Source organism: Phodopus roborovskii, unplaced genomic scaffold (assembly GCF_943737965.1).
Source record: "Phodopus roborovskii unplaced genomic scaffold, PHOROB, whole genome shotgun sequence".
NCBI classification, from domain to species: Eukaryota; Metazoa; Chordata; class Mammalia; order Rodentia; family Cricetidae; genus Phodopus; species Phodopus roborovskii.
In genome coordinates, this window is record NW_026126758.1 from 55636 (window position 1) to 82925 (window position 27290).

A 27290-nucleotide genomic window follows, 5' to 3' on the forward strand; every position below is an offset into this window, starting at 1 on the left:
ATTGCTTTGTCTTTGCTCCTTTGTTAGATACCAGCAGATTGTGTTTGTGTGGGTTAGTTTCTTCTTGTATGTTTCTATTTTATATTTAATAGGGTAAATATATTTAAAAATTATAAGTTATAAACATTCTTATAAATTTTATATACTACAAAGATATATAAATATGTCATCTTAAATATTTTTTGTTTAAGATTAAAATCTTTTTTTGGGATTTGATGTGCTGAATGTTGTGAGGAATGTATGATTCAGGTGGCTACTCAGATGTCCCAACACAACTGAAATAATAGATTTTTGTTCAGGGTTTTAGGTGCTGTGGTTTACACAGAACTTTTATATGTATTGAGCTCTATTTTCAAGCCATATCTCACTGGTTTGCCTGTATGTCAGTACCATTGATTTAATTTGTAGAGTTTGTAATGTATAAGTAAAGTTTAGGCCTTGAATAATTTTTGTTTTCAGAATTGCTTACTTTGTTTTCAGATGCCATTTAAAATTAGCTTGTGCAGTTTCTCCTCTCCCCAACTCTAAATTTTGCTAATTAAACTTATGTTCTCTTAGTCTTAGGGACAGTTGACATCTTAAGAATGATTTTTTTCATCATCTTAGAATATGATGATTTTTCATTTGTTAAAGTATCATTTGTGCCCTCTGTTAGTGGTGTTTTTGTTTGTTTTGGAAGATCACTGTTTTTTTTTTTTTTTTTTTTTTTTTTTTTTTTTTTTTATAGCAATAAGATGAGGAAAGCATAGAGATCTCTCATTTATTCACTTCTCTCCGCCTCTCCCCTCCCCAGGGTGGTGTATGATTTGTTAACAGTCTGTAGTGATGTAGTATTTCTTTTCCTTGGTGGTTTTGGGGACCTGACTTGTGTAGGCTAGGCAAATGCTGTATCCCTGAGTCATACCCAGTCCTGCTTACACCTGATATTCACCCAAAATCCACAAGTTACATTAGGATTCATTGTGTAAAGACTGAATCAGTCATTTTAGTATCACACAGAGTTTTCACTGGCCTAAAGCATTTGTGCCCCTCCCAAGAGACCACTGATCTTTTGTGTCTTCATAGTTTTGCTCTTTGACCCTAAAGAACTTATTTTATTTTTATTTATATTTAATTTTTATTTTAAAAACAAACTGACAAATGAATTAGGTTTACCTGTAGTACAGTTTAGGAATAAATTATAGTTAGATTGAGCAGTAGTATTTTTACTGTATATATGAGTGCTCATAAAGATATTAACACACAAATGATTTTCATCATCCCACTATCCATAGCTGGACAGTTTTCCCCCCACTGGCTTGTATCTTGTTCTTTTTTTAAAGAATGCTTTTATTTGTTGTTTGATATATTTATTCATAAGGTAAATATGTATATAAAATATGTGTATAATCACATTCTAGCATCTTATCAGGATTTGATATATTCATAAAGGGTATATGTATAATTATGTATATGAAATATATGTAAAGTCACATTATTCTTTTTTTATGTTAACATAAACATATTATGGCTCCCTCTATTAAGGTATCTCTTTTCTTGCTCTCTTTCTCTATTCTTCCCTCGACTCATCTTCCTGATCCCCCATGTTCTCCTTCCCCTCCCCTTCCTTCTACCTTCCTCATCCTGTGTTCCCTTAGCATTATATTAGACAGAAAATAGGCAACTCAACTTACTGACATTTGTAAGTTTACAAAATATTTTTAGTTGAAATAGATTGTTTTTATACAATTCTGATTAGTTTCTTCTCCCTATCTCTCTACCTATCCAACTATACACCTTTCTCTCTCTCTTTAGAAAACAAAGTAAATAAAAACCAAACAAATAAGAACAGAACAAAACAAAAAGAAAAACCAAGACAAGACAAAGGAAAAAGCTTGAGAAGCACATACGAATGCAGAGACATAAGCACACACAGAAAAGCATAAAAACAAAAATCAGAAACCATAGTACACAAACAAAAGAACAGTGTGGGGTTCAAATAAGAATGGCCCCCATAGAGTGTATATTTGAATACTTAGTCACCGGGGATTAGGAGTCACCTTGTTGGAGGAAGTGTATCACTGGGGGTGGGCTTCGAGGTTTCAAAATCCCACACCAGGCCAGTCTTTCTCTCTGCCTTTGGGTCAGGATATAGCTCTCAGCACCTGCCTGCATGGTGCCATGCTCCCCACCGTGATGATAATAGACTAACCCTCTGAAACTGTAAGCAAGCCTCCCCAAGTGTTGCCTTGATCAGGATGTTTCTTTAAAGCAATAGAACAGTGACTGGGACAATCAGTAAGGTTTTTAAAAAAAGTGCCCAGACAAAGCTTTATGAGACAAAACATCTCCCAAAATACCACTGAGTTCTTTTTGAGTGCCATCTACTGCTAGGCACAGGGGCCTGCCTTTAAGTTTGTATGCCCAGTGAGAGACTGTTGGAGAAAACTTAATTTTTCTTTTGCAAGCAGTTGTCAGTTGGAGATAGCTTCTTGGCTAGGCATGGTGGCTTGTGTCCACTTCTCCTCTCCGTAGTGAGTCCTGTTGTGTTTAGAAGACCTTATTTCCTTGGTGTCTTCCATCCTCACTACTTTTTCCATTTTCTCTTCCCTGAAGTTCCTTCAGCACTGAGGGGAGAGAGATGCTGGAGACATCCCATTTAGGACTGGGTGTTCAAAGTCTTAATCTCTGTACATTGTCCAGTTGTAGATTATTGTATTTGTTCCCATCTACTGCAGGTGGAAGCTTCGCTGATGATGACTGAGCAAGACGATGACCTATAGATATAACAGAGTTGCTGTATTCCTTTAGCAGAAAAACAGTTGATGGTTTTTGTCTAGGTGCATGCCTATCTAGTCTCAGGTACTTGACTACTGAGTAGTGTCAGGCATGGGTTTCATCTCTTGAAGTGGGCCTTAAATCCAGTCAGAGAGTGGTCGGCTGCTGTCCCATGTTTTGAGTCACTATTGTACCAGCATATCATGTAGGTAGGTCACCAATGTAGATGGAAGGGTTTATACCTTTGGGTTGGTTTTTACCTTTCTTCTCTGGTAGTGTGCCAAATTGATTAGTGTGCTTACTGAATTATACTAATTTCAGCCAACTTGTCAGTTATTTTTGGTCAAGATGTTTTACTTAGCCTTATAATTAAGGATAGGAAATATTTGTAGAAAATGCTTAGATTGTTTTCAAAACATTTGTTCATGAGCCAAAAGCTTATTTTTGAGAAAATTTGTATTTATTTGCTTGACAAATGTGTAAGCCATGCTGTTACTTTTGTTCTTAAAGCATTTGAATTTGTTATGTAGAATGTTTCGATTGAGAAAAAAGATCCATAGTTTTTCATCAACTCTGCTTGTTCCTTTTGCCAGTAGACTACCAAATTTGTGATAAAAAACTACTTTCCCCCCCAAAATATATAAAAAAAAAAATGCAGTTAGGAAAGAATGAAGTTATAAAGTCTGAAATAGGTATAAATTTAGGGTAGTGTTCACATTAATTATGTATAAATTAGATACTTATGGAGCACTATAGCCAATTACGTGGGCTTCTAAAATGATATTTAAAATGTCATTAAAACATTACTTAAATATACCAAGTTGATGGAGTTTTTATTGGATATTTAGAATAAAAGGTTGCTTGTCTTGGATGTTAATTTTAATAATTGTTAATTGGTATTAATGTTAGATCTTCAGACCTGGGAACATAATGCGGTATGTGAAATATGTTAGGTGCTTAGTACATAGTGAGTTGGTGGCTAATGAATTTGGGAAGTTCATACTTCTGCTGAATGTGGAAGGAGCAGATGTCTTCCTTTATGTGCACATAATTGTTCTCCAAGGGGTAAGCTAGTAAGAAACTATGCAATACTAGAGAATGATGGACTCATGGCTATACTTTCAGTTTGTATTTCACAGGTGGCTTCTTGTTTTCAATCTATCACTTTATGTGTGAATCTGGTAGTGGGTTAGATAATAGTAAACAACAGCCTCCTGGTTTAGATAATAGTACTTTCTAGGGAGTGTGCTATACTGTCTATATACTGTCATGTGGAAAACTGAAGCAGAAAGAATTCATTTGAGCTAGCCTGGAGTACGTATGTAGTAAATGCCAGGCTACCTTGGACTACCTATTAAATCATATCTCAAAAACAAAATAAAATGAAGCATGAAGAAAGAACCCTATACACAAAAATAATCATACCTTTTCTACTCCCTGTTCCTCTTGTGGGAGGTTTTCCATGCTAAATTAGCATATTCTGTTGCACTGATTTTTTTTGAAAGAATTTGAATTCTGACAGAACTATAATTTCTGAAAAAAAAAATTTGTTTTACTGACATCTGCTCAGTTCGTGGTCATCTGTCTTTTCTACACGATGATTCTGGTAGAAGAGTCTTGGGAAGAGCATTGCCAAAGGAAGGGAAGGCCTTTCTGGGGCAGAGAATCCCCCAGGTTGAGCAGCCAAGGCTGTCTCATCCTATTATTACCAGAGCAAGAACGTCCTGAGAGAGACTTCCTTCCTAACCCATTTCTGTCAGCAGTTTTCTTCTTTGGAACCAAAGTGAAGGAGTACAGACAAGCTTATGGGATGGATCCTTGAGCTCCCTAGACATGGCTCATATTTTGGAAATCAGCCTATTAAGGAATATAATAAAGCCAGGAAGCCACTGGGAAAAATCACAGAGATCATTAGATTATGAATGTCATTAGTTTTGGTTATTATTATCTCATGGATAATGACTGCTTAATGAGCTTTGGGACATTAGGCAAAGTAACCTCTCTAAACCCCTTAGTCTTATCTTTAAAGTGGGGTTAATGATAGTTCCCATCTCAGATGTTTGCCATGAAAATGAAACAAGACAGAGTGCATACATTCTGTAGGCTTCTTAGTTCAGACCCTGAAACCAGGGTCTGACTAATTGAAGCAGAGGGTTTGGAGTGAATACAGGAAATCTCAGTTTCACTTGATGGTCGGAGAACCAGACTGAAAGGTTGTACAGCCCAGAGTTATGGTGAGAATCATGGCACAGCTAATGTGGGGCGGACTCTTGCTGTACACTGGATGCACTACCTGCACTGGGGTGCTCGGCAGCACTGTGACATTGCTGCCTTTGAAGCGTTACTGTACTGTCACTCTGTACTGTCCCTGGTTCTTTGTATCACGTGCTCCTTCCTGATCCAGAATCTCAGACAACTGATTCCAGGTCAGTTAGCCAAGTCTTGTAGCAGGGAGGTTGGAAAAGCAAGTTTGTGATATTAATGGCATTTTGGCAGAAACTTGGGCTGTGTTCATACTGAATGTAATTCCGAGCTGAGGATTCCCATGGGATTCTTTTAAGCACACTGGATGATGCTCAGCAGGTTTTGAAGTGTCTCAAGGGTATTTTGGGACATTAGCCTAAAGGTATAGGTGTGGGTTGTCATTAGCTGTCATCCCTTATTTCAATCTCTAAGAGTGGTCAATGATGGCTGGGTGTGGTGGTAAATGCGTGTAATCTAAGCTCTTGAGATTGACACAGGAGGATTCCCTGAAGGTTTAAATCCAATTTGGGCCAAATAGCAAGACCCATTTTCCCCTGGTTCCCAAAAGGGTGGTGATAACATCAGAATATCCATCTGTTATTGTCACAAGACCTGGGTTTGAATCTTAGCTCTAGCAGCAACTGGTAAATGATCTGGGGCCAGCTCACTTCCTGTGTAGAGCAACACTGCCTCAATAATGTTGTCAGGGGTGTAAATGATGGGTACAGAATTCCTAGCACAGTGAGCACTGCACAAAAAACAAAGCAAGAGGCAACCCTAGGGACTATAGCTCACATTTTCATATTTCATAAATCATTAATAAATAGCTAAATATTTAAGCTAAGGTAATTTGGATAGGCACTTTTAGCACGACTACCAAGTCCTGAGACATAAGGCATTACTTACCTTTTTCAGCAGCATTTTCTCATGAATAGGTTCCCAGAGGTCATATGACATATAGTACCATAACATGTTGGATGTAGAAGCCGATTTGGTTTCTTATTAAAGAGATTTGCAAATATGTAAAACTGTGACACTGTTTTTATGAGTTTTTCTTTTGTCCTGGAAATTTTTTAAACCAGAAATTTGTATTAATATGCAATGGTGTTCTTATTTTCTTTTTTTGTTTTTATTTTTGAGTTTTTTTCTTTATTATTTTATTTTTCCTTATTTTACATATTGATTCCCTTCCCCTCCCTCACTCCCATGTTCTCTAACACCCCCCCCCCCCCCCGTCCCATTCCCCACCCACTCTACAGGGAGGGTGATGCCTTCCAGGAGGTGATACTCTGTTAAGTCTTTTGGAGTAGGGTCTAGGCCCTCCTTCCTGCCTCTAGGCTAAGGGAGTATCCCTCCATGGGGAATGTGCTTCCAAAGTCCTTTTTGCACCAGGAATACACCTTGTTTCCACTGTCAGAGGTCCCTTAGACTGCTCAGGCCTTCTAACTGAGACCCATGTTCAGGGGTCTGAGTCAGTACAATGCTGGTTTCCCAGCTATCAGTCTGGGGGGGGGGGTCCATGAACTCCCCCTTGTTCAGGTCAGCTATCTCTGTGGGTTTCTGTAGCCTGGTCTTGACCCCTTTGGTCATCACTCCTTCCTCTCTGCAACTGGATTCCAGGAGTTTGGCTCAGTGTTTAGCTATGGGTGTCTGCTTCTGTTTCCAACAGCTACTACTTGAAGGTTCTAGAATGGCATATTATCAATCTCATTATCAGGGAAGGGTATTTAAGGTACCTCTCCACTGTTGCTCAGATTGTTAGTTGGGGTCATCCTTGTAGGTCTCTGGACATTTCTCTAGAGTCAGTTTTCTCTTCAAACCTATAATGGCTCCCTTTATTATGGTATCTCATTTTTTACTCTCATCTATTCATCCCCCGACTCAATCTTGCTGGTCCCACATGTTCTCCTCTCCTCCCCTTCTCTTTCTCCTAACTCCCTCTCCACTTACTGCCTTCTTGCTCCAGATTTGCTCAGGAGATCTTGTTCCTTTCCCTTTCTGTGAGGGACCTTGTGTGACTCTTTTAGGTTCCTCCTTGTATTCTAGTTTTTCTGGTGGTGTGAATTGTAGGCTGGTGATCCTTTGCTTTATCTCTAAAATCCATATATGAGTGAGTACATACAGTGTTCCTCTTTTGGTGTTTATTTTTTAAAATTAAATATTTTTAAATTCCTCCTTTCCATTTGCCAATTATTAATAGGATAACATGTAAACTAATTGGACATCAGTACTTGTTAAGCTTATAAAAGGGTCTCAATCCCAAAAGGTTGGAGAATTTCTGTTGGAGAATTTCTGTTTAAGGGAAAGTGTGTTTCTGTGAGAGAAAGTTATCTTTGAATAACTTATTGTACATATTTAGATGGACCTTTATTTCCTTAAGTATGTGGGCCTAGAGAAACTTTCCAAAATCTTTAATTAGCTTAATAGAAAATATGGTATGCATTTATAGATTAAATGATAAGAAAAACTTTGCTCGTGGGCATAACTTTTATAGAAATAGGCAATAAAATAAAAGGATCCTTTAGGTGAAGAAATAGGATTTGTTAGTAAGCTGGGCATGTTGGCTTATGCTTGAAGACCAGTATATGGGAAGCAGAGGCAGAAGGGTTGCTGTAAACTCAAAGCTTACTTGGGCTTCACAGTAAAGTAGGTCTGGACCAGCCTGAACTACACAGTGAGACCCTGTCTTCATAAAACAAAAGAAGAAATACACAATTATGGTGAAGTAGGAAAGTCACTGTTCTAGACACCACAGCATCTGCTTTGTGTCCTGTCCCTGAAGCCTTAATTCAGTAAATGTGTTTATGAGTAAATGTCACAGGATTGTTTTCCCTATGTTTCTTTGTGGCCCAGGCTGACCTTGTACTCAGAATCCTCTTGTCACCACTGAGGTTACAGATGTGTGTGTCATGCCTGGTTCTTTCCAGTGATTTGACTTTACATTTCTCAAAAGGAAGCATGTCTTGCTGGTTTCTTTTGTTATTTTAACAAATGTCTGATTTCCTACTATGTACTATGCTCTCTTTTGTACTTACTGTGGCACACTGATAACAAACGTATCAAGGACCTTGCCTTAAGGAGGTAATGTTTAGCTGGAGTGGGGAATTAACAAGGAAATGAAATAAACAAAGTGTAGTTATAAATAATTGCAAATTATAGCATGTGCCGTGAAGGAATAATGGAGTAAGAAGGAAAAGATGCAGGCTTATTGACACAGTAGCAGCAGGAAGTTGTCATTGAGATGATGTTTAAAGGAGCAGATATGTCAGGTGGAGCAAGGCATAGCTTTCAATGGAGGTTCTGAGGTATGCCTGGAGTGGTCAGAATGAGCACAGAGGGACATGATAATGTCTAGGTCATGAAAGGCTTAGGGACTCTGGAAAGAAACCCACAGCTGTGACATATGGATGGCTCACCTGTATCTAAGATCAGAGTAGGGTATGAGCCAATGCAGTTCAAGTCTTTGGAGGTGGCTGTGATGGAGAATGACCACCATTTCTCACAAGTGTCCTCATTCGTGTTTTCAAGGAAAGACAGTGACCCAGAAACCAATTTTACTCCAGCACTGGAATGATTGTGTGTCATTATTCACAATTTGTTCAAAGGTGTTACACTTAAAAAAATTCAGGTTCCCTTAGTCCCAGCACTTGGGAGGCAGGGGCAGGCAGATCTCTGTGAGTTTGAGGCCAGCCTGGTCTACAAAGCTAGTTCCAGGACAGGCTCCAAAGCAATACAGAGAAACCCTGTCTCGAAAAACAAAACAAAACCCCCTACTCAGGTTCTTTAATCAGAGTTTTTACATGTGTAGCTAAGTCCATGACAAATTTTTTACTAGTTTCATCTGTTTATTTCAGCGCTCTGCTTTTTAATGAAGTAAAATATGTTACCACTCTGGAAGACCTTCACAGCATAGAAAATTCTCTGAAAGGAAAAGCAAATATGATATTCTCATATGTGGAAGCCATTGGAACACCAGGTATCTGAAGCTGGCTTGGTCTCTGCTGTACCTGTGCTTGTGTGACTACCCTGAAGGGTCAGGTAGTATACAATGTAGTGAAGCACTTCAGGCAAGCCTCTCTACCAGTGTGCCCCCAGTACTGAGCAGCACAGTGGAGTCATGCCCCAGAAGCCGGTGGTCCAGGCGGGCCTTAGGCTCTCCAGCTGCTGAGAGTGTAACTTGGACAAGTTACTTAACTTCCACTTTCCAGTTCCTAGATGGGGGAAATTGTAGAGAGCCTAGGAAGCCTGGAGTGAATGTGTCCTGAGTACGTGAGGTGAAGACCCTTTCTCTGGTCCAACTATGAGTGTTTACCAGACTGGATAGTGCCTGCAAAAGCTAGCACCAGTACTTCTTCTCCCAGATGGCTGCAATCTGAGACTGCTCCCCTACTGAGACAGGCCCACAGCACCACCCCTACCCAGTGTTGTTTTGATAGTGGGTGCACTCCATCAGAGTGAACACAGCCCACTTGATCCCAGACTTTGTGTGTGTGTGTGTGTGTGTGTGTGTGTGTGTGTGTGTGTGAAAGTCTTACTATGTAGCACTGGCTGCCTCTGCATCTGGAGGGCTGGGATTAAAGGCATGTGCCACCTACCATGCCTGGGCAAAAAGTGTTCTATTTGGGAAGAGTCTGACACCAGACTCAGAAGCTATATGTGGACAATAGATGATCTTTCTAGAAGGGATACATGCTTTCTATCAGCCATGTTTTTGGTATAAAAATGGTGGATATAACATTGGTAGAGAAGAGCTGGGACAGTGAATAGCACGGAGCATCCCTTATTTAGCTGAAAGGAGGGCTTTGTTCACAGAATGAAAGACCCCTGAACTCTGTCTCTATTTTAGGTTTCATTCTCCATTTTTTGAAGCTGAAGCAGCAGATGTAGAGGGAAGCCCATAAATCTTTATTTGTAAAATAAACACCAGGTTATTCATACCAGGCATGTTTGGGAAACATCACAGCATGCTGTTTCTCAAGATCCTCTTCTGGGCACAAGGAATGTTTGCAGTAGCCACACACCCCAGCTATGGGAAAGGAGCTTGCAGGTCTAGGTTCAGAACAAAGCATGCCTTTCCAGCTCAGTGGGCATGCTCACTATTAATGTTTTAATGTCTGAAATAAAGGAGCCAGCTAGGAAAGAAGTAATATATTTCTGCCTGCTGGGCATGCGTGCCTCATCCTTCTGTTCAAGTGAGAGCTGGGCGTTAGTGACATAAGTGGACAGGAGCCTATAATGCCAAAAGTGATTTTCTTCTGTGAGCCATTCCACAGTACAGAGACATTTTCATGTTTCTGAAATCTTTTGCAGGAATGTCTTCTCAGGATTCAATAATCAGCAGAATCCAGGAAACTCCAAACATTCACATTGTAGCCAGTTCTTTCCAATAAGGTGACCATTTCTGTGAATCCTCTGAAGATGGAGATTGGGGCTAGAGTCAGTGGAAGAAGGTTTGCTAGTGTGTGTGAACCGCTGGGCTCAGTGCTCACCACTGGGATGAGTAGTGGGGAATGGGACATTGCTGAAGATGAGAGTTTAAGGAACATAGGAATAGTTGTATTAAGTATAGTGAATTAAGAACTGCTAGTTGTCCATAATGCTTAGCAGAACAGTGATTCCCAATGACTTCGACCAATGCAGTTTCTGCAGATTAATAGCAATCAAGTGTGAGAGAACAGGAGAGCAATAGGAGATGAATGCAGAGACCCATGAGATGAGTTTTGCTGTGAGGGAAAGGGCATCTGGGTATTGTCTGGGAGAAAATGTGAGGAAGAGAAGAATTTTCAGAAAGAATGAGACAGATACAGCTTGGGGAGCATATTGACTTCCAAGCCCCCACCCTCCGTGCATGCTTATCTGTGGAGGCCAGAGGTTGATGTGTGTCTTTGAAATTTTCTCTTCCTTATAGTTTGAGAAAGAGCCTTTAGCTTGGGACTCTTAACCTGTAGGTTGTAACCCCTTTTGGTTGCCTATGACCATTGGAGATATCAGATATGTATGCTTTGATTCATAATGGTAGCAAAATAACCATTATGAAGTGGCAATGAAAATAATGTTATGGTTGGGGGTCACCACAACATGAGGAACTGTATTCATGAATCATAGCATTTAGGAAGGTTGAGAACCACTGCTCTAGCTGAATCTGTAGCTCACTGATTCAGCTAGACAGGGCTGGTGAGCAAGCCCTGGGGATCCTCCTTTGCCCAATGTCCATGTCAGAGGAGCAGCAGGTGGCGACTGACTTCAGGAGTTAGGCCCATCAGAATGCAAAGCACTGATGGGTGAATCTTGGGAAGGCAAGGCCCCAAGGGCTTCAGCTTCAGAATGTTCCATGTTACTGCTGTGCCTTTACATATTTACTGCTGTCATTTTTCTCTGGTATCTGGCATGGTATGAATGGGTGTGTGTGTGGGGGGGACCCAACTGCCTTTAATGTAGTATGATCATCTCACGGAAATATCCCATTCTACTGTGCATTTCTGCCTGTGTGTTGTTGAAGATGATTTCCCTTTAAACTGTACTGTTTAACTGAAGCAAGGCTTTTATACAATAATAGTGTTAGTTAGAATAGGATATTGGTGATTGAGGGTTTTTAATATAGTAAGGGATTGTGATAGAGGTTAATTTAGTGAGAAAGTTGATATAGGTAAAGGCAGGGTGTGGTGTTGCCCCTGCCTTTGATAAAGCAGAGACTGTAGAGGACAGAAAATAGGAACATAGACGTGTCAGGCATCTAGGACTTAGGAGTCTCTCTTGAGGAGCTGTATATACTGTGACCTAGGTTAATGCTTAAGGAAAACAGTTGTGTCCCAGAAGCTAGGCTAGCTCAAGTTCTCTTGATCTTGGGAGATGTGTTCACAGGTTTCAGTGTGCATCATAGCCAAAACAAAGCTTCAAATAATGACTTAGGTTAAGATGTGTTAATGGCTTTGAGGTAGAAATTCTTGGAAACAATTTAAAATTTGGAAAGGCACATAGTTGAGTGAGGGACTTATTGAGGTCAAGAAACAAGAACAAATACAACCTGGATTGGTGATCAGAAGTGATGATTAATTCCTTGTATCCATTTCTGCCTTCAGCTTCCTGATATAAAAATCTGTTAATGAATGAGTATGCACACCCAGGATTTAAAGTAGAGCTGACAGTTTTTCATATATAAAAAAAGTTTACACTTGTGGTCCTTTAAGATTTTTTATAAGATTACCTTTTAAGGTAAATTAATATAATGAAGTGATTGATCCTTTCCTTGTAACTGCCAAATGCAGCCTGCCAGAAAACAAAACAACAACAAAAATTGGCTGAGAAAAATACCTTGCTTGCTTACACTCTGTTAATCTACAACATGAATGTATGTGGGTTCTTGGGTGTAATTTGTTTTTACCTGTAATATGTAAAATGTTTAATCATGTAAGGGATATGGAAAAGATGGCCTTTTTTAGTTGTATTTATTGTAATCATTCACTTAAAAATAGGATTAATCACATTGTAATTTTTATATTGTTTGAAAGATTTTGCTGGAGTATATAAGTAAGAAAAAAATTAAGAATAGACAGAAGTGATATACCTAGATAGAGGTAAGAAAAGAAAGGGATGAGAGATAGATGATAGAAAGACCCTAAAGGTGTTTATGTATTTTCCCCCTTTTGTGCAAACCCAGGATTTAAGTTTTTTTACTCCCTCAAGTAGATAAATCAAATTGAGTGATTAGTCTGCTGACTTTGTGGCTTCCCCTCAGTCCCTGAGCTGGGTCTCACAGTGGCACTCCTCTCTCCACCTTCCCAGGGCTGAGATCACAGACACTCACTGCTGCACTCAGATTTTTGCTGTTGAAGAAGAAAGAGATGAATCAGTTAGGAGGTCTGGAAATAATGGTTTCTGCATATGCATGGCTGCTCACCCTGTATTCCTAGTACCGGGCTGCCATTTGAGGCCAGACTAGGCTCTATAGTAAAACTGTGTTTCAAAATTTAAACAAACACATAAATAATAAAGTTTAAAAGAGAATGATTGCTAGGCAGAAATAATATTGAATATTAGTAATTGAAAGTGAGACTGTTAGCTAACAGGTTTTGTTTGTTTTCCGTCTTGGGTTTATTTTTACGGGCATATGTACAGAATAGAGAGAGTCTTGGACTTGACATGAACTGTGTACTAGCCCGTTAGGAATGACAATAATTATAAATATTGACCATGTGACCCAAACTTGATTAGGAGAGAAGCAAAGGCCAGAATGCAGTGAAAAGCTGCATAAAGTTGTAATCCCAGGGCTTGGATTGTGCCCAGAGCAGTTAGTAGTAAAGGCAGTGTTGGAGTAGAGAAGGCAAGGAGTTGAGGGTGAGGATTTTGAAGGAGTCATTCATAAGGAAAGTGAACTCACCGAGGATTAAGGCAGTAGAGTTGGTGAGAGTGGCAGTGGGGTAAGGAGGCTGATCCTGGCTGCAGTGGTGATATAGCAAGGTGGTGGAGGTGTGTGGAGTAATCAGAAGTGAAATTCAAGTGCTGTGGAATTAAGTGGGGAGGTGAAGATAACTGCTGGAATTAGCAAAAGAGAACACAATACATGACAAAAGGAATCATCAGAGAAGTTTTCAAGAATTTGCTGAGCTAAAGGGCTTCAGCTTCTAAACTGAAGTTGTTAACAGTACCACACCCAGGATATTAAAGTGAAAACCATTCTGAAATTTCCTGGGGTTGAGTGCAATTAAAGGTTTATGATGGTTAGTTTTCATGCTCACTGTGACTGGATTTAGAATCCCCTGGAAGACACACCTTTGGGCACATCTGTGAGGGTCTTTCCAGAGAGATTTAGTTGAGAGGAAAGACCAACTCTAAACACAGGGCCCTCGATTCCATGGGCCAGGGTCCTGGGCTGAAGGCAAAGGGAAAAAGCAAGCTGAACACAGTGTTCATCACCCTACTTCCTGATTGCAGATGTCGTGTGAGCAGCTGCTTCGTGCTCCTGTTACTTTTCCTTCCCACCATGACTCTATTGTCAGGTGTTTGGTCCCATCACTGGGAACAGTAATTATCACAAGGGCCAAGAATGAGAATAGCATCAAACTTCTTAATTGCTGCTGTTAAGAGAGATGGCTGGAATCTAGTCTAAGCAGCCAGTTGTATATTGTCTTAATTGTAAAAGAATTAAGATTATTTTGAGAAACACAGGATGATGGCAATTGTTTATTTCATGTATCTTATAAGATGGTTCTAGAGAAGGGAGAGAGGTAGTAGCAGTAAAAAAGAAGGCAGGCTTAACAGGCCAAAGAACCCAGTATAAGAGAAAAAATAAGGGTAGCTTTGTAAGACACCAACAGATGATGATATAATGGGCCAGTATGCTCTAACAAGCATCTCCAGGATGATAGGCTAGCTAATGGATCTGACACATTTGAAAACTTGACAAGGAAAAGTGATTGTGGAAGAGTTTAAAAAGAAAGGCATCTAAAGAAAAAATTGTAAAGAAATAGTTACAAGTGCAGTAAAATATATTCATAAAAAGGAGAAGTAATCTGTCATTCTGTTCTCTATGGCTCGTCTGTAACTAATACTCTGAGCCATAGTGTAAACACTGAATGAGATGTAATGAAAATTAGATTCATACCAGAAGGACTAAGGGAGTGTGAAGAATGTACATTTCTAGAGCTGGGTTTCAGAAAAGAGGTGTACTTTATTATCTTTCACAGTGGGGCATCCACAAAATTAGCATAGTGACTTTATTTGCCAGCTACATTTGAGTATGTGCATGTATGTGTTTATAGCAGGTACCAGGAAATAAGGAAATAAGGACATTTACAGGCTTCCAGATAAACACCAAAAGAAATAATGAATAAATTAGAAGTGTTCTGCCTTTAGTATTAGATATGGGATAGAAAGTAGGGAATAATTTTTCTGTTTTTTTTTGTGAGTTTTCTTTTTTTTAAATTTATTTATTTTATATAACTAAGTCCATTTAAATGAAAACAAACATTTATAGACAATATTTGGGGTTTTGGGCGTCGTTCTTTCCAAACTACTACTTGCTGGTAAGGGGCGCTGTCATGGGGGATTCAAAGAAGATTCAGAAATCCTGGCTGTAGTCTGTAAGGCTGCTTTGTCCAGCTGTTTTGAATGTAGGATCACCTGGTACTCTGTTTCAGGCGGTCTGGCTTCATCAAACCACATTAGTCTGGAAGGAATCCACATCTTTTCATTTTCTGTGGAAACAAAAATAGAAATCCTTTTCCCCAGTAACTTGTCCTTGAACTTAAATTTTGTAGTCAATGCATTTTTTTTAATTTAATTTATTATTTTACATGTGGATCCCAGTTCCCTCTCTCTCCCTCCCTCCCTTCCTCCTTAGCCTCCTTTCATCCCTTTTACCCTCTCTGCCCTCTCACCTGCACTCTTACCACCCTCCCCTCCCATCCCCCCACACCAATTCCATATGTAGGGGAATGTCATCCAGTTGGGGTCATGTAGATCTGACAGGTCATGTGAAGTAGGGACTAGGGCTTCTCTCATGTCTCTAGATTAAGGCAGTTATCACTCCATGGGGGATGTGTTCGCAAAGTCCTTTTGTGCACTAGGGATACATCCTGGCTCCACTATCTGAGGTCCCTTAGACTGCTCAGTCCTTCTGGCTGAGACCCATATTCAGGGGGGCCTGAGTCAGTCCCATGCTGGCATCCCAGCTATCAGTCTGGTGGCCCGTTAGCTCCTCCGTGTTCAGGTAAGCTGTCTGTATGTGTTTCTGCCACCTGGTCTTGTCCTCTCCAACTGCATCTGGGTTCTAGTTCGACTCAATGTTTATGTATGGGTTTCCTGTTTCCAACAGGTATTAGTTGAGGGATCCATGGATAAGTTAGTTGTTAATCTCCCTCTCCAGGAAGGGCATTTATGGTAGCCTTTCCACGGAAACTCAAATTGTTATTTGGCGGCAGTCTTGTAGTTCTCTAGACCTTTCTTTGTGTTCAATTTTATCTTCAAACCAATATTGGCTCCCTCTTTTATGTTCTCTCTCTGTCTCTGTCTCTCTCTCTCTTTCCTGTCTTCTATTCCTAACCAGGCTCAATCTTCCTGGTCGCACATGTTTTCCTTTCTTCCCCCTCGTTTTCTCCTATTTCTCTCTCCATTCGCTGCTCCCCCCACTTCCCCTGAGCTCTGGGGAACTTGTCCCTTCCCAGTTCTGTGAGGGACTTTATATGAATCTCTTAGAATACACCTTGTATCCTAGTTCCTCTGGTGGTGTGAATTATAGGCTGGTGATCCTTTGATCTAGTTCTAAAATCTAGTGAGTACATACTGTGTTCCTCTTTTTGTGACTGGGTTACCTCATTCAGGATGGTTTCTTCAAGTGCCATCCACTTGCCTGCGAATTTCAAGATACCATTATTTTTTTCTGCAGAGTAGTATTCCATTGTGTAGATGTGCCACATCTTCATTAACCATTCTTCAATTGAGGGGCATCTAGGTTGCTTCCAGATTCTTGCTATTACAAATGAACAGATGTCTTTGTTGAATGGAGGTGAATCCTTTGGGTATATGCCTAAGAGGGGGATTGCCGGGTCCTGTGGTAAACTAATTCCCATTTTCCTGAGGAACCGCCATACTGATCTCCAAAATGGCTGTATGAGTTTGCACTCCCACCAGCAGTGGAGGAGTGTTCCCCTTTCTCCACATCCTCTCCAACATGAGTCAGATGTTACTCCAACAGGAGTAAGATGGTATCTCAAAGTTGTTTTGATTTGCATTTCCCTGATAGCTAAGGATGTGGAGCATTTTTCTTAAGTGTCTTTCAGCCTTTTTGATTTCCTCCATTGAGAATTCTTTCTTCAGTTCTGTACCCCATTTTTTAATAGTGTTATTTGGTGTTTTGTTGACTAGTTTCTTGAGTTCTTTGTATATTTTGGAGATCAGCCCTTTGTCGGATATAGGATTGGTGAAAATCTTTTCCCAGTCTGTGGGCTGCCGTTTTGTCTTGTCGACTATGTCCTTTGCCTTACAGAAGCTTCTAAGTTTGAAGAGGTCCCATTTATTAATTGTTTCTCTCAGTATCTGTGCCTCTGGAGTTATGTTCAAGAAGCGGTCTCCTATACCAATTTGTTCAAGGGTACCTCCTACTTTCTCTTCTAAGAGGTTCAATGTGGCTGGATTGATGTTGAAGTCTTTGATCCATTTGGACTTGAGTTTTGTGCATGGCGATAGACATGGGTCTATCTGCATTCTTCTACACACCCTCATCCAATTGTGCCAGCACCATTTGTTGAAGATGCTGTCCTTGCCCCATTGTATAATTTTAGCTGTTTGTCGAAAATCAGGTGTTCATAGGTGTGTGGGTTAATATGAGGATTTTCAGTTCGATTCCATTGGTCTACCTGTCTATTTTTATGCCAATACCAGGCTGTTTTCAGAACTATAGCTCTGTAGTAGAGCTTAAAGTCAGGAATGGTGATGCCTCCTGAAGTTCTTTTATTGTATAGGGTTGTTTTTTGCTATCCTGGGTCTTTTGTTTTTCCATATAAAGTTGATTATTATCCTTTCAAGGTCGGTGAAGAATTGTGGTGGGATTTTAATGGGGATTGCATTGAATCTGTAGATTGCTTTTGGCAAGATTGTCATTTTTACTATGTTTATCCTACCTATCCAAGAGCATGGGAGATCTTTCCATTTTCTGATATCTTCTTTAATTTCTTTCTTTAGAGCCACAAAGTTCTTATTATATAGGTCTTTTACTTGTTTGGTAAGCATTTCACCAAGATACTTTATGTTGCTTGTGGCTATTACAAAGGGTGATGTTTCTCTGATTTCTTTCTCTGTCTCTTTGTTGTCTGAAAAAAGTAGGGCTACTGGTTTTTTTTGAGTTTATTTTGTATCATGCTAGTTTGCTGAAGGTGTTTATAAGCTGTGGAGTTCCCTGGTAGAGTTTATTGGGTCACTTATGTAAACTATCATATCATCTGCAAATAGAGACAGTTTGACTTCTTCCTTTCCAGTTTGGATCCCCTTGATCTCCTTTTGTTGTCTTATAGCATTAGCTAGAACTTCTAGTACGATATTGAAGCGATATGGAGAGAGAGGGCAGCCTTGTCTTGTTCCTAATTTTAGAGGAATTGGCTTAAGTTTCTCTCCATTCAGTTTGATGTTGGCAGTTGGTTTGCTGTATATTGCTCTTATTATATTTAGGTATGTTCCTGTTATCCCTGACCTCTCCAATACCTTTATCATGAAAGGGTGTTGGATTTTTCCGAAGGCTTTTTCCGCATCTAGGGAGATAATCATATGGTTTTTCTTTTTTTGTTTGTTTATATGGTGGATCATATAAACATAGATTTTCATATGTTAAACCATCCCTGCATTCCAGGGATGAAGCCTACTTGGTCATGGTGGATGATTTCTCTGATGTATTCTTGAATTCGGTTTGTCAGTATTTTATTATTTTTGCATCCATTTCATCAGGGATATTGGTCTGTAGTTTTCTTTCTTAGTTGTGTCTTTGTGAGGCTTGGGTACCAAGGTTATTGTGGCCTCATAAAAAGAGTTTGGCAATGAACCTTCTGTTTCTATCTTGTGGAACAGTTTGAGGAGTATTGGTATTAGGTCTTCCTTGAATGTCTGGTAGAATTCTGCACTGAATCCATCTGGCCCTGGACTTTTTTTGGTTGGAAGGCTTTCGATGACTGCTTCTATTTCATTGTGGGTTATAGGTCTATTTAAGTTGTTTGTCTGTTCTTGATTTAAATTTGGTAAGTGATAGTTATCCAGAAATTTGTCCATTTCCTTTGAATTTTTAATTTTTGTGGAATACAGATTTTCAAAGTATGACCTGAAAATTGTCTGGATTTCCTCTGTGTCTGTTGTTATGTTCCCCTTTTCGTTTCTGATTTTGTTAATTTGCATGTACTCTCTGTGCTTTTTTGTTAATTTGGATAAAGGTTTGTCTATCTTGTTGATTTTCTCAAAAAACCAACTCTTTGTTGCATTGATTTTGTTTTGTATTGTTTTCCTGGTTTCTATTTTGTTGATTTCAGCCCTCAAGTTGATTATTTACTGGCGTCTACTCCTACGGGGTGAACTCGCTTCTCTCTGTTCTAAGGCTTTCTGTTGCACTGTTAATTCTCTTATGTGACTATCCTCTGTTTTCTTCATATGGGCACTTAGTGCAATGAACTTCCCTCGTAGCACTGCTTTCAAGGTGTCCCATAAGTTCGGGTATGATGTGTCCTCAGTCTTGTTGAGTATTAGAAAGTCCTTAATTTCTTTCTTTATTTCTATCTTTGACCCAGGAGTGGTGCAATTCCACATTGTTCAGTTTCCATGAGTTTGCAGGTTGTTGTTGAATTCCAATTTTAAAGTATGGTAGTCCGATATGATACAGGGGACTATTCCTATTCTCTTGTATCTGTTGAGGTTTGTTATGCCACCTCGTATGTGGTCGATTTTAGAGAAGGTTCCATGTGGAGCAGAGAAGAAGGTATATTCTTTTGTCTTTGGATGGAATGTTCTATAGATGTCTGTTAACCCCAGTTGAGACATAACTTCTATTAGTTCTTTTGTTTCTTTGTTGAGTTTCTGATTTGTGGTCCTGTCTAGTGTTGAGAGTGGAGTATTGAAGTCTCCCACTATAAGTGTGCGAGGTTTTATATGAGCTTTGAATTTTAGTAGTGTTTGTTTTACGAATGTGGCTGACTTTGTATTGGGGGCATAGATGTTCAGAACTGAGACTTTTTGTTGATGGATTTCTCCTGTGATGAATATGAAATGACCGTCTTCATCTCTTTTGATTAATTTTGGTTTGAAGTCTAACTTGTTAGATATTAGGATAGCTACGCCTGCTTGCTTCTTATTTCCATTTGATTAGAAAATCTTTTCCCAACGCTTTACCCTGATGTAATGTCTATCTTTGAAGCTTAGATGTGTTTCTTGTATGCAGCAGAAGGATGGATTCTGTATTCGTATCCATTCTGTTAGCCTGTGTGTTTTTATAGGTGAGTTAAGACCATTAATGTTGAGGCTGTGTAAGGACCATTGATTGTTGATGCTTGTTTGATTTAGGTTTGTTGTTGGCAGTGGTACTGTGAATATATTAGTTCTGCTTTACCCTTGGTTTCTGGTGTAGTTGGATTATCTGTTGTCTACATTTTTGTGGGTGCAGTTACCTTCCTTGGGTTGGTGTTTTCCTTCCAATAGTTTCTGTAGGGCCGGATTTGTAGATACGTTTTGGGAAAATCTGGTTTTGTCATTAAATATCTTGTTTTCTCCATCTATAGTGATTGAGAGTTTTGCTGGATATGGTAGCCTAGGCTGGCATCCGTGTTCTCTTAATACTTTTAGAACATCTATCTAGGACCTTCTGGCCTTGAGGGTTTCCATGGAGAAGTCAGGTATAATTTTGGTAGGTCTGCCTTTATATGTTACCTGTCCTATTTCCTTCGCTGCTTTTAATATTCTTTCTTTATTCTGTATGCTAGGTGTTTTGATTATTATATGTCGAGGGGTCTTTTTTCTTTGGTCCAGCCTATTTGGGGTTCGGTATGCTTCTTGTACTTTCATGGGCATGTCCTTCTTCAGATTGGGAAAGCTTTCCTCGATGATTTTGTTGAATATGTTTTCGGCACCTTTGAGCTGCGCTTCCTCACCTTCTCCTCTGTGCCTATTATTCTTAGGTTTGGCCTTTTCATGGTGTCACACATTTCCTGGATGTTTTGTGTTAAGGATTTGTTGGATTTATGATTTTCTTTGGTCGATGAATCTATTTCTTCTAGTTTATCTTCTGTGCCTGAGATTCTCTCTTCCATCTCTTGAATTCTGTTCGTTATGCTTGTGTCTGTAGTTCCTGATTTTTTGCTCAGTTTTTATATTTCCAGCATTTCTTTGGTTTTTGGTGCCTTTATTTTCTCTATTTCAGTTTTCAAGTCTTGAACTGTTTCCTTCACCTGGTTAATTGTTTTTTCTTGGCTTTCTGTACTTTCCTTAAGGAATTTGTTCATTTCTTCTGCTTTTTTGTTTGTTTTTTCCTCCATTTCTTTAAGGGATTTTCTCACATCTTCTTTGAGGGCCTCTATCATTTTTATACTGGTAAGTTTTAAGTCGTTTCCTTCTGCTTCCTCTGCTTTGTTGTTGTGTTCTGTTTTAGTTGGTATAGATTCCCTAGATTCTGGTGGTGCCATGCTTGTCTTTCTGTTGTTAGGTGTTTTCTTGTATTGCCTTCTTCCCATAGCTTCTTCCAGTAGGCGTTGGTGGGGTCTCCCCTTCTCTCTATGGTACTTCCCCGGTGGGCTTATGTGGGTCAGAGATTCAATATCTGTAGCTCTGTGTGGTCCAAGCTCTCTAGGAGGTTTCTCCACAGACAGGGACCCAGGGATGGGATCAAGGATGATGATCCAGTAGAAGATGCCAGCATGTACTCACAGTGGTCCCGCAGAGATAGGCGGATCTCTGGGAGGGGCCCGGGACTCCAGCAGAGGACTGGAGGTGGGGGTCAGAGACCAAGCAGGTGGAAATTATGGGTGGTCCCGCCTGGATAGGCAGGTCTCCTTTGTTCAGAGTTGCTCAGAGAGGTCTCCAAAGTAGGGTGGACTGTTGGCTCCACCCTCTGTCCCAGTGCTCCACCAGAGCGGCAGGACCATGGGCAGGTTAGGTTACGGGGTGGGGGGGCAGGCTTGCGGTGGGGATGGGTGGGGGTGTATCAGAGCTCCAAGGGTGCTCTCGATGGGGACTGGACACAGGAACAGCAGGATAGGGGCCAACCCAGGGAGTTCAGGGTGGGGGAGCGTTGTAGGGGACAGGTAGCCCCAATTGGGCCCAGAGTCACTTCTGGCAATAGCTGGCGGAAGAGGACAAAGGCTGAGCTGGAACTTGGGAAGGTTTTGCAGGATAGTCCAATCTCACTGGAAACTGGAACTCTCCAGCTGAGGCCTCTTTCTTTAACAGAGGCCCGGATTTGGGAGTCAAGGATCTTGTGGGCAGGAGCTCAGAGTGGACCCGCAAAGATCTGATTTTTCTGATTTTAAAAAATGCTTTATTGAATTGTATCTTAAAATTAATAAAACTATAGCTATAAATATGTAAACTATAACTTGAATTCATAATATTTCCCACTAATTAGAAAATTACATTTGTATGTTATAAAGATATTTAAGTATAATTAATTTTCTATGGTCTTAGTACAATTTTTTGATAATTTTTTAAATTTAAATTTGAAACAAGCTTGTTTTACATGTCAGTCCCAGTTCCTGTAACCTCCCATCCTCCCCTGTCCCCCCCCCCCCACAAACCCTCACCCCCTCTCTGCTCTCTAGGGAGGGTGATGCCTTCCACGGGGAGTCTTCAAAGTCTGTCATATCATTTGGAGCAGGGCCCAGGCCCTCCCCCCCATGTGTCTAGGCTGAGAGAGTATCCCTCTATGTGGAATGGGCTCCAAAGTTCATTCGTACACTAGGTATTAATTCTGATCCACTACCAGAGGCCCCAAAGATGGCCCAGTCCTCCTAACACCCCCATTCGGAGTGCCTGGGTTGGTCCTATGCTTATTGGTCTCAGTACATTTATAAGCTTGAATAAGATATACTTTAAATTTAAGATTTATGTGTATATGTCTCTGTGAGGTATGTGGGTACCTGAGGAGGCTAGAAGAGGGCTTTGCTAACCTCAGAGCTGGAGTTACAAGCTGCCCCACCTGGGTCCTAGGATATGGACTCAGATCCTCTGGAAGAGCAGTAACCTTTGTATCTACTGAATCATCTTTCCTTTGTATTTTTTTTCTTAAATTAATAGGTAGTAAAAGGGTTAGGCTAATGCTCAGAATAAAAGTTTGCTTGGAGTCACATACTATCTATCTCCCTATCTCTTCTTCAGCACACAGAGCAGTCATGGAAGCCGCTTTTGTGTATGGGACCTCTTATCAGTTTGCCTTAACCACAGAAATGGCCCTTTTAGAAAATATCGGGTATGTATGAGAAGCCCAGGTAAATGGTTTGGTTTTTGGTTGTTGACACTTTTCATGTTGCTTAGTCAACATTTTTATCATGTCATGTCTTGGGTTTCTCTGAAGGAATCACATACACTTGTAAATATATAGGGTCACCTGGGATGCCTTTATTACTCTAGTATCAGGCACTCTTTGACATTAAATAGAGACAGTGGTAGTTTGGGATGAATACAGACAATAGATAAGCCATGTGCTACAGTGTCACAATGGCACAGGAAGCATTTTGGGAATAGACCTGTAGTGTTCACTTAGTGGTAAACAGCAGTTTCCGAATTAGGCTTCAGAGAGTCTTTTGAAGTTTCTGTAAGTTACTTTGTCATAATAACCCTGAATGTGCATGAGGCTGTTTTTGTTTTTCAAGACAGGTTTTCTCTACTTTGGAGCCTGTTCTGGAACTAGCTCTGTAGACCAGGCTGGCCTCAAACTCAGATCTGCCTGCCTCTGCCTCCCGAGTGCTGGGATTAAAGGTGTGTGCCACCAACACCCAGCTTGAGGCAGCTTTTAAGCAGAATGGTTTAATTTTCTTTTTCTAATTCATAACTTAAAGTTCTAGATAGAATCCCACTTTTCAGTGCTTTTTGTGGGAAGGGTCACTCTAGGCTAAAGTTTCTCCTTCTAATACTTAAGGTCACATGAAGTAGCCAATGAAATTTAACAACCAAGAGTAGCCTCAAAATCTTCTCCAAGAAAATTATTCCAAAGCAAGGCAAAAATGCTATGGCCTCTTGTGGTCGTGTCGGAGTTTGTCATGTGCCCTCCTGTTGACTGAAGGACACTATAGGCTTTTGCATTTCCCCTTCTGTAGGTATCAGGTCAGTTCCAGGAAAAACAGATAAGTCTTCACAGAGTTGGGCTGGGAACTGGAGAATGTTGGTGCTCAAGTGAAGCCTCTGCATTCCTGATGCTCAGTTCTCCATGGTGGATTCTCAGTGCTGTTTATCTGTTATTGAACTTCTCTTTTTTCTGTGACATACCTTTCTAAACTTCCATGCCCTCCACCCCCTTTGGGTTTCTGTGAGTAACGAACTAAGGGTCCCCAATTAAAGTAGCTTTCCAGCTTGATTTTACTTTGGAACCTTTGATAAGAAGTATAGCCCTATCCAGGATCTGCTGTACTCAGCACTTTGTTTTTAGCAGTGGTTAGCAAGCAGTCCAGCATTATCCCTTGGGAAGCTAAGCACTTAGAGCCTTAGCTATGTAGTGGTTGCTTTCCTTTGAAACACACATTTTTCCTCCTTTCTATGAAGATTTTATGCCTTCTGTGTGAGCTCTGTGATCTTCCCTCTCTTTCACTTCTCCTTCCCAACTTGAGGCAGAATGAAATATTTCTTCTTCATAGCATCTTGTATATTATAGTTTATAAACTTTAGCTGTTTTCCTAACACATCTGTTTTTGCTTAAGCCCTTAAAGGATTCAGGTAGTCTTATTAGGCTTCACTGTTTAACATAGAGCTTTTTTAATTTTTGAGATTTAATTTAATTATATAATTTTAGCATTCCCCGACCTCCCTCTAAACCCTCCCATATGCCTCTTCCCACTCTCCTTCAAATTCATGACCTCTTTTACTGTTATTGCATGCATATATGTACTTGTGTGTGCATATCCGTTTCTAATTATAACCTGTTGAGTTCATATGACATTACTTGTGTGTATGTTTTCAGGGTTTGACAACCAGTTGGTATTTTCTTCCTGGGGAGGGCCACCTCTCCCACTCCACCTTTCCTCAGTTGGCTGTAGTTGTCTGTGTAGGGTTGAGTCCTCGTGGGCTTTTCTTAATCTAGTTTGGCATATTCATTGGTGTCATCCTTGTTCAGCTCACATTTGAGCAGTCAGGTTGATGAGACTTAATGTGCAGCTTCTGACATTACCAGGAGACACAGTCTCACAGCAAACTTCCCAATCCTCTGGCTCTTAAATTCTTTCTGCCCCTCTTCCACAATGTTCCTTAAGCCTTGGATGCAGGAGGTTTTTTTTAGATAGACACTGGGCTCCACAACTCTGTATTTGTTCTGGTTCTGGTTTTCTGCCATGGTCTGTGTTGCAAAGAGTTTTCATGATAAAGGATGAAGACTGTTCTTATCTGTGGATATGAGGGCAAATGTTTATAGACTGTTGTTAGGGATTATGCTGGCTTAGAAAATTTGTAGTTGTAGATTCTCCTTCAATAACCATGATGTTGACAGAGCGGAGAGAGTGAGGAGGCTGTGTCTGGCTTCCGCTCTCACAGCCATTGCAGGACATTGAGCTCCATAGAGACAGCGCCGGGGCAAGCGCAAACCGGACAGGCACTGGGCGACTCTGTGCCTCGCGGACAAAAATAAACTGAACATGGGCAAAGGAGATCCTAAAAAGCCGAGAGGCAAAATGTCCTCATATGCATTCTTTGTGCAAACTTGCCGGGAGGAACACAAGAAGAAGCATCCGGATGCTTCTGTCAACTTCTCAGAGTTCTCCAAGAAATGCTCAGAAAGGTGGAAGACCATGTCTGCTAAAGAAAAGGGGAAACTTGAAGACATGGCAAAGGCGGACAAGGCTCGTTATGAAAGAGAAATGAAAACCTACATCCCCCTCCCCCCCGAAAGGGGAGACCAAAAAAAAAAAAAGTTCAAGGACCCCAATGCACCCAAGAGGCCTCCTTCGGCCTTCTTCTTGTTCTGTTCTGAGTATCGCCCAAACATCAAAGGAGCACACCCAGGCTTGTCCGTTGGTGATGTTGCAAAGGAACTGGGAGAGATGTGGAACAACACTGCTGCAGATGACAAGCAGCCCTACGAAAAGAAGGCTGCCAAGCTGAAGGAGAAGTATGAAAAGGATATTGCTGCTTACAGAGCTCAAGGGAAACCCTATGCAGTGAAAAAGGGGTCTCTGGGCACTATTTTTGAGGTAGCATAGAACTTTAAAAATCGTTATCACATAACTATTTATGATGGCTTCATTTACCACTGACTCTATGGAATCATATGGTAATTAAATTAAGAGTCAGTGACTACTCAGACATGTTATTTTAAAAATAAAGTATTGAAGTGTTTTACAGTACTCTATTAGCACTACATGGAGATTTAAAAAATGCTGTTTTAATTTTGGCAAAATTTAATATTCACTATAAGTTCTCCTATTAAAATCATGCCAAAACCCAAATTATAAACTGCATTTGCCCAGTTTTGCAATTTTTCAGATGAAATTGACAGACTCCCACAGCTATCATATGGTTTGCAGCTTAAGGCACAGTGTAGCTAGAGTTAATTCAAAGTAGCTTTGATTTTAAATTAAACTTAGAAAATTTGTATTACAAATCTTCATTTAGCATAGCTCTAGGAAGATAGCTGTATTTAAAGATAATCTCACCTGTGAGTCTTTTCTAGAAACCTATAACCCAATCTAGATATTAATATATACAAGGGTTTGAGGAATTTGCTCAAATATTAAGATTAATTAATTTCCTTAAATATTTTCTATCTTATTTTGTTCAAGTTTGATTTTATTTTTAAAGTTAACACAGGTTTTTTATTAAAACAGTAATTCAATACATTAGGGTTAAGCAAATGAATTTGTTAGTTGGTCTCTTACTGGTTTTCAATTTGCAGCTCTGAAAATATAGACCGTGCACATCTCTACTTTTTTCATTGTAAACTGGCCTTGGACTTGACCGAGCGTTGTAGAACAACACAAATGGAACAACTATTGACTACACTGAACATTCACGTATTTGTCAAGACAATGAAAGCACCTCTGTTGGTATGTGTTTCATTTTACTATACCAGGTGTTCACACATGAACTTTAGTAAGTTTTGATTCACAGACAAAAGCTTACATTGATGACTGTATTTTAATCTCATTTCTTTGGACACCTTACTTTCATTTCATAGCATTTGAGAATAATTTCTTGTTAAATGTAGAATATAAATTGTTTTAAAAATAATATTTTTATTTGTTGCACCAAATTATCTAAATATAACATACAAGTGATAATGGTATATGGTAGTTGTAATGAGTTCAGATACTTGGTGAGAGTTCAGAGAGCAGAGCCAATCATGGTTAAGACAAGTCCTCTTTTATGAATGTTTCAATAATTCTTTAAAAAGTTGGTGGCTGTTGCAACCATTGGCCCATTGTGCTTCACTTTTGGTAGCATTAGCCCTCATGAGTTCTAGAGACACATTTGATGATGGTGGATCAGCACTTTCTCTGCAATGTTAAAGGCCTTTTTTTTTTTTTTTTTACTACATGAAAAGCCTTCAATAGACTTTTCTCACATGATAATCTTTAAAACATGGTTCATGTGTTTTACACATAACCTGGATAGCACCACAAAGTGTAAATTAA

The 27290-nt window shown here is 39.9% G+C and overlaps 1 protein-coding gene across 2 annotated transcripts in view; it reads left to right on the forward strand.

Annotated features, from left to right (window-relative positions):
* Txndc16 (thioredoxin domain containing 16) overlaps window positions 1-27290 on the forward strand; it is an 81829-nt gene that overhangs the window by 21968 nt on the left and 32571 nt on the right. For both annotated transcript variants that reach the window (XM_051174939.1, XM_051174938.1), the window contains 3 exons: window positions 8856-8977; window positions 22834-22924; window positions 26552-26702. In XM_051174939.1, the coding sequence (XP_051030896.1) occupies window positions 8941-8977; window positions 22834-22924; window positions 26552-26702 (279 nt within the window). In that variant the 5' untranslated portion in view covers window positions 8856-8940. The remainder of the gene's footprint in view (window positions 1-8855; window positions 8978-22833; window positions 22925-26551; window positions 26703-27290) is intronic.